An 8495-nucleotide genomic window follows, 5' to 3' on the forward strand; every position below is an offset into this window, starting at 1 on the left:
GCCTGACTCAATCATGAGTGTTTTGTTTCCTATTTCAATTCTAAATGTTTGCGCGGATTGACAACTTGTTGCGTTTTTGCCGTTTGAAGTGCTAGCCGAGAGAAAAAAGCCCGGGGATCAACATTCATTTGTTTGCTTACATCAAATCACCGAAGACTTGCAGGGTGCCATGAAAGGATTCAAAACAACATCAGGTATGATGACTTCATGTAATACCACAACGTGCAGAAGAATGTGTAGCTCGATAAACGTTGGCTCTTCAGCATAGTGCAAATGATTTATTTCATGACACTCTTGTAAAAGAGGTGACATGATGTACTTCATTACCGCCGTAAGCCACATTTCCCCGATGACCTGCACCGCTCCTCCCCCCACACGCACTCACGTCGGCCTTCTCTCCGACAAGCAAGTAAGCAGCATTCCTGCCCTGTTTCATTATTGATAGGCCTTATTGACCTGTTTGTCTTCCCTCACTGAAGAGAATGATTTGCCTTCTAGTTTGTCTTCACTGAGCTGTGAAAACAATCTGGATTCTCATCCAGAAGAGGAAATAAAAGCACACCAGTTGTGCTGCTGTTTATGTTGCAGGCTGGCTGGAATAGGGATGATATTCCATGTAGACCAGGGGTGTCGAAAGATAACTGACAATGTTGACTTGGATGTTTTTCTGCCGTGGTTACGGCCGACAGTGTGCATTTAAGAGATTATTGATCGAGAACCTCCTTTCATCCTTTCAATGTCTGCTCAAACACTACGCTTGTACAGGGAGCTTTTAGCAACCACTGCGACTGAATAGCGTTCACTTCATCTGCCAGTCCCACTTTTGCATTTGATCATGACTAGTTTTGAAAAATTGCGGCAGGTTTCCACGGGGAACAAAGTGACGCAGAGGGCCGGATCTGGACGACACCCCTGCAGATGCATCGTTGTCGTGTTTGGAGAGCATCTTCTAAAGCTTTCAGAAGACAGATGGCCATCTCTCTCTCTCTCTCTCTCTCTCTGTGCAATCCTCCACAGCTAATGCCAGCTAAAGCGCCCGTTAGGCATATGGGCCCGCATCGCAAGGCGGAGACTGGCATAGGATCCACATGAAATTCACGCCGGAAATGCTCTCAATAGCTTCCAGGGACGTTCTTACGTGTCAGGAAAATGAACCTAGTGGTCAGGGGCATTGGTCCAGTATATACACGTATACACACACACAGCGTATTTTGGGCACCATAAGGCAGACTTAAAGGCTTTAATTTTTTTTTTTTCAACCAGGGGTACTTTGTTAAAAAATATATGGGTCACTACTGAACCATTTTTAAGAAACTGCACAATAACCTAAGATAGAAATGTTTTTCCTAGTCTGGTAAGTTTTTGCCTATGTTTAGACCTCATGAAAAATTTTCTTTGCAAATGGTGCATCACCATGGCAACAGTGTGCAACAAAATAAAATGCTTTCAATGACTTCATCTTAAACATTTTCAGATGAAACATCTGGAACTGTACATTCACATAGCTCACTTCATGCACATTTTAGGGTGTAGCTACCAAACACTTTTGTACATCTGAGGGTGTTACATATACCTCTCAATTTTTGTAGGTCAAACCTACCGGGACATGAATTCATTAAACCTCTGTAGAGGTCACTATAGATCCATCTTTTTTACACTCGTGCATGAAATCTTTTTTATTTGAGTTATGGGCAAAGTTTGGTGAGTTTTTGTTAAGGTTTAGTTCTTCATGAATGTGATTATCTATTGAGAACATTATTTATGAAAACGGGGACCTCACAGTGATCGATAAAAACGTTTTGCAGATGGCAACATTGTGGGATTAATAAAGGTTATCTGACTTTACTGCAAATATTGGAATTTAGGTTGTAATGCAGGTCTGTTTCTCATTACTGCTTTTCCATAATATTGTTTCCATTGTAATTTGCAAAATTCTCCATTGCCATTAAAACACACAAAGGAAAAAAAGAGTCCAAAGTATGGTCTAATTTGAGATTTTATTACTTGTAAAATTAGGTCCCCAAATGAAGGGAAAAATACAATTCAACCACAAGTGCACACAAATTAAGGGTGTGGTGTAAATATTGAGCGGAATATCTGGCAACGCATCTGTACACAGCAGGGGAAACCTCGTCAGCAGCAGCAACAGTAGCAGCAAAACATGCACTGGCTGTCACTGACAAGTTCAAGTAAGACACGGATCTAAAGTTGGCGCTCATCTAGAAGTTAAAAGCTCGTCAACGAACGCCATTGCTGTAAATAAGCACACCCATCAAAGATAATTTAAAATAGACAAACATTATTCCACACATTTGTACAAAGCATTCATTTAATAACACTGATAAATGTAAATGACTCCTGGCAATTATTAACAAAGGAACTGACTAAAGAGGACAGCAACTGAGGCCATTTCACACTTCACAAGAAAACAAACGAAATCCTCGACCAAGTGATGGAGCACAATTTTCTGTTGCCCTATATATACTGTTTGCACTACAGTCTACATTGCAGGGCTGACTGATATGGATTATTTCTGAGCCCGATGCAGATCCCAATATTTGGCAGAAAAAAGGGCCAAAAAAAAAAAAAAAAAGACTTACTGCCAGATTAATAAAAGAAAATGTATATAATGAATCATGAAATAAATATTTGGTCCCATAACTCATTCACTGACAAGGAGACAATTATGTTTAATTTTGGGTGGGGGAGTGTCTGTTGCAACTCCACACTAATTTCAAACAACTTAACTGACACACAACTACCAGTGATATGCAAACGCTGATACCTAACCAACACTTTCTCCTGGTTTCTCTGGCTGGTTAGATTTGGGCTGAAATGGGCTGGAACCTACTGACAAGCTATACGAAGCAAAATCATAGTGCAACACAAGGGATGAGAAGCTAAAGGAGAAACTATACACAACATCGCTATTATGTACAACATCAAGTCTGCAGTCCGTTGGCAATCCAACTTGGGACAGCTGGCTCAGTTACAGTTCATAAATATTTCAATGTGATTGACTACCTTACCGTTTGTCGAAACTACAGTTTAATAGCAACATGACAAGATTAAAAAAAAAAAAAAAAAATCCTATCTCTCTTTGGATTGGCCACTTGAACTTAGATCCTGAATTGCTTTGCAGTGCATTATTGAGTAAGTAATGAGTGACTAATTTCCAACTCTAACTGTATTTGCAATATTTCTTCATTCTTTACTCCCTAACCACTAGAAGCAGCAATAGGACAAGATTAAGCAAAAATGTCAGTCAGTCAAAGAGCCAGTTCGATTTGAATACAATGCAACAAAAATTTTAAAATTCAAATGATGGGTTCAGTTGAAATTGAGTTTGTGTTGGAGCAAATTAGCTTTTTGAAAATCTGGTCCAAGGGCTTCTAAAAGAGCAAAATTTGATTCTTTTTCAGCATTCCTTCTCATTTGCTACTCAGGAAATCACTTTTTCGATTGGCTGACAGGTTTCAGGTCAAAATATTTACCAGTAAATTGGTACAGGTCTACAAGCCCACATGTTAAAATTCACATGATGTTTCAAACAGTGTCACTTGCTACAAATGTTACATGTGACTTTAGTAACTATTTAGGGTTGCAACTGATGATTATTAATAATCAATTTGGAATTAAATAATGAATGAGTACAAAAAAAAAATCAACCCCCCTTCCCCTCAATTAAAACAGGACATTTGGAATTCCATAACATCCCCCCAAAAATGGGCAAAATGATCATTGCTATCAAAGCTGATATTTGCACATGTCTTTTTTTGCTTAAACAGAAAATGCCTGCTTTCACAAAGCAAGCCTGAAATGTTAAGAGCCAAAAACTGAAAATAGTTGGCCAACTTGAACGATTAATCCTCATCAAAACAGTTGACGATTTTTTTGATAACCGATTAATTGTTGCACCTCTGATGCAAATTGAAGATTAGTGAGAAGAGCAGTGTGGACACTTGAGAAGTACATGGACATGGGGGACTTTAGAGGCGTTAAAAGTGCCCATTCCATGTTTTTGTTTTTTTTGAGAAGATTCCCCAAAGATGGTGGCCACTTGGTCACGTTGCTAATTTAAACCTTTTTGTGACACAATTTACACAAAAGCTACTTTTGCTCCACACATCCAGTCTTTTCCCTATAACAGTCTCATCAGACAGACCAGCACGTGTGCTGTACATGAAAAACACATCCAGGGTTAATTTGTGAGACGCCTCTCACTTGTTGGGTTGGGTGGCGGCTTGTCTGTGTGGCGTGCGATTGGTGAGTCGAGTCCGTCGGGAACTCAAATCAAGGCTGCATCGCGATACGGGCGAGTGGGGCTCACCGGTATTACGAATCATCCTGTCATGCGCGAGTCCTCGATCGGTTAAGCATGAGCTCAGATAGGTTCTCGGTTCCAGGTGAAGAAAGCGTGTTCTCGTGTCGGTTGGGCGCCGGGCATGTCTGTTCCGCGTCGAGCGTTGTGTACCGGTGAGTCAGAAAGGGCGCGGAGCTGTACTGTTTACACGCGTGGGGCAGACTATAGGAAAGCACTTGGGTTCGCTCGCGGGTCCTTCTGGTTCCTGTAGCGCACTGCCAGCCAAACTCCCAAAATCTGGAGGAGGATATTCATGAAAGTCAGCGGAGATCAACGTTGTGCAGCCAAAGATGAACTCTTGGGAGTTTCTGGAGACAAATCCTTAAAGGGACACTGGTACACGTATACGGCTAGCTAGGGAAAAAGTGTCCAATGCTGAAAAATGAACCTCTATATTGGTTTAATTCACTTTTACGGTGAAACAGGCACGTCCAATTTGGCCGCTAATCACAGAAGCGAAGTCACAAGTTGCTGATCTCCACAGACAATGCTCATTCAGAAAAAAAGGAGAAAAAAAAATTCCATACAGGAGGTATTGTTGCAGTACAGCTTAAGCGCAATTCCCAAATTCTGGACCCCAAAGTCCGTGTAAAATCAAGATTTAGCTGTAGTTGTCGGGGGAAGCAACACTACTAATTCATCATTTCGACCCTCGTGACGATAAGCGGTTCGGGTAATGAACGGATGAATAAATTTCAGTCGAAAAGATGGAAGTCAAGCCCGCTGCCACAATGTTTGTTCATGGTATGAAATACAGTAACATGCCATTAAGGCAATACGGAGGCCACTTCAAACTAAAAGCTTAACCTGAACATTGATGTCCATGTCTTGTTGGTTAGGCTTTTAATTTGAAGTTTCCCCTCGCAGCATGCTGGAGTTGGCATGCATCGAACCTTATCTAATACAAATGGAAAATAAAATAAAAAATACAAACAGGGGCTTGCAAATAAAATTTTCAAGATTAGACTTTTTATTTTATTTTTTTTTTTTTTTACATGTGCTCTGGCTGACGCTCATGCGCACACGGTCAATCTCTCACCTCGGTGAAGCTGAAGAAGAGCCCGACGCCTCCGAGGATCTTGAGAGCCTCGCTAGCATGGTGCAGCATCATATCCCCGCAGGTGTAGCATAAAGTCGTATTCTTGCATAACTGCAGTCCAAGACACAAAAATAGCAGATAAGGCCTTTTGGTCTGCGGCGCTGCGAATCCGCAAGCTGTCAGCTGAGCTCAAATGTGGCCTACTTACTCGGCTCAAGCTATTGGGACAAACTGTGTAGCTAAAAGCGAGGGAAGCTGTGGATACTGTGCATGCAGTTTCTCCAAAGTAAAAGGTGACATTTCATTTGCAGACTTACAGCAGGACAGTTCTGCCAATCCTTCTCAAACTGTTCTCGTTTGCTGGTGACATTGAGAAGCCCACAGCAGTTGAGCTGACTCTCCAAGTCGGTCTTGGTGTTATTTTCCAGCATTCCCCATGCTGAGTTCAGAAGTCCTTCCTGGAAGAGCACATCAGGGATTTTCAGCCTCATATGTACATTGAAAGAGCAACAATTTGAATAGGGTTGGCCATTGTTCAAATTTGGACGATTCTGGTTCTTCAATTTGATTCTGCTTTCTTACGACTCTGCATTCAGATTCTTTGGAAAAAAAAAAAGTAGGGACCTAACCAGTTTTGTTTATGAACTTCATTATAAGTTAGTCCAAGGAATATTCTTAACAATTATTTTATTTAACCTATGATTTAGACATTTTTACAAGTGAGCTTTCTTTATATTGCAGAACCTAAAAATACAATAATACAGCAGGTACTTTAAGTAAACTTATATTCCAATGATGAGCATTCCTCAACTATCTTTGTCTTTCTTGACACCTGTCCCATCTACTTTTAAGCGTGTTGCAGCCATAATATTCTAAATTAATAATTTCCTTAAAACAATTAAGTTGACTGTCCATACATCATCGGAATTGGGTTTGTAAGTACATAATTGTAATCAAGTAATTAAGTCAATGTGTAAAGGTTATAGTGCATTTTAGGTTGAGCTTGAAAAACGAGCAAACTCACCTGCTGGCTGCGGTTCATTGCCAGGCAGGAGCAGGACACTCCGAATTGGAAGAGGAAGACGATGAAGAGAATGACCATGTACTGGGAAGCCGGACGTTAAAGAAAGCGTGCGAGGCTGCTTTGAATTTGCTGCGACCGACTGACGCGGGTAAAGGATACGAAGAAAAGCATGACTTGGTGGTGGTGCATGGCTCCGATGAGGCCCACGATGGCGATGAGCAGAAGAAAGACGCCCACGGCGATCACACCGCCGATGATATGGATGCTGGAGACCAGGCCGAAACCCTTCCCCCACGCCGCCACGCCAATCAGCAGCAGGCCGACCAGCTGGGCATCACATAAGGAGCATCTCACAAACAGCTCGACTGGGCCGCTCATCCATTAGATCAATTCGTTTAAGTTGATTAGCCAATATTCCATTGTAGGGTGTAGACACTAAAATATGTTAGCGTACCACACGAGACTTCACATTACATCAAAAACACACATCACGTCATCTGGGCGTGATACTAGCTTTCAGACATGACAGTGTCAGAAATGACAACAGTAATTAGCCACAACATACAAAATAAATTTGTTGCGTTCTGTTCCTTCCTTCAAAAGACTTGCTATCGAAACAACAGCAGTATAAAAAGGATGTGACAACGTAGGAGAAAGAAACACGAGATGCACTGAGCCTCATCGCGCTGGCTTCGACTACCTCGATCAGCACTCGATTCATAAGTGGTACCGGCAGGGCCTCGGGATGGAACAACAAAGGCAGCGAAGCAAAGTGACACTTTTTTCGCCAGAAGATTCCGTCTAATGATACACAGATAACACTGTGTGCTGAAAATGACTTCATTCATTGTAGATGTTTTTAGGGACAACGTTACCGACATCAAGAAACTTTATGGCATCGTGTTACCTTCACGGAAAATTCGCTCGGGATTCAGTTTACCACCTGTCACGCTGAGGTGTCACTAATGGTCAATACATTTTTTTTTAGCTATTTCAGGTTCAGCAAAATGTCTTCAGGCGGTCAACAGTACTTTTTCTGAACCGCCACTATTAAATAAGCAAAAATACAAATACATTGTACTTGTGGATTGTTGGAATGTCAGTGCGACGTCATTATTTCAACACTTTTGTCACGGAGTAAAAAATTGCGCAATCAAATCTGAATTGAAAACATTGTAGTTCCTTCAAGTATTTATCAGTTATACCGTGACAATGTGGCAGAAAATGTTACTCTGGAGCCCTGATTGGTGCTCTCTGTATGGTAAGCCAAAGACAATTTCCACCTCAGTGGTCACAAAGACGTAGTCGATCAAATCCATGGGCCACATGAAATGATGTGGTGGGCCAGATCTGTCCCCTGGGCCGTGAGTAATATTCTATAAAGTGCAGTTTCGGTAGTTTAAAGCGTATTAAGCATAGCACGCGAAGCAGTAATGGCGCTGCTAATAATGAAGACCCTACCAAGAATATTGGGGGGAATGTTTATCATGTATAGGGTGTGTCTCTTGTTCTGCCAAAGGGACACGAAAACAGGGCCTGCGGGGTGAATTGGGTTTTCAATTTGTCTCGATGATATTCAACTGGCCTAAAGCACACCTCGGAATAGGAGCTAGCAGGCTAACTGCTACACGACTAACTACATTCAGGATTTGCTATAAACGTATCTATTTGGAGATTATAACTACCAAAGATACGCACGTAGACCTGAAACCCGGAGGCGTGTTGAAACAAAAGAAAAAGTCAAAATATTTCTTCTGCGTTGCGGCTAAACTGCTAGCAGGGTTAGGCTGTGCTATGCTAGATGCTAAGGCAGCGCTATGCTAGACGCTAAGGTAGCTAGCAATGAGAAAGTTAGCGCCGTGATTGATTTGCAACACTCACCATGTAGACAACGTTCAAGGAGCACAGGGCATTTCTGGAACACGTGAAGCCACCGCAGACCATCGCGACTCTCTCGGCTCGGCCGGGCGACCGACTGTAGGCCAAATAGAAGAAGCAATCGTTGGCGTCTGGCAAACGATGGCTGTTTTGTTTACGGCTGCTCTTCAGACGCCAGCGAAGAGGGCGTA

The 8495-nt window shown here is 42.0% G+C and overlaps 1 protein-coding gene across 1 annotated transcript; it reads right to left on the minus strand.

Moving 5' to 3' along the window:
- Positions 1-1978: 1978 nt before the first annotated feature.
- tspan31 (tetraspanin 31) lies at positions 1979-8495 on the minus strand. The gene is made up of 6 exons (XM_037275032.1): positions 8308-8495; positions 6586-6753; positions 6427-6507; positions 5720-5860; positions 5403-5513; positions 1979-4600 (listed from the first exon to the last, which is right to left on the minus strand). Exons 1-6 carry the CDS (start codon positions 8368-8370, stop codon positions 4526-4528), a joined length of 639 nt encoding a protein of 212 aa, XP_037130927.1. The 5' UTR covers positions 8371-8495; the 3' UTR covers positions 1979-4525.

The sequence above is a fragment of the Syngnathus acus genome, chromosome 2, assembly GCF_901709675.1.
Source record: "Syngnathus acus chromosome 2, fSynAcu1.2, whole genome shotgun sequence".
NCBI classification, from domain to species: domain Eukaryota; kingdom Metazoa; phylum Chordata; class Actinopteri; order Syngnathiformes; family Syngnathidae; genus Syngnathus; species Syngnathus acus.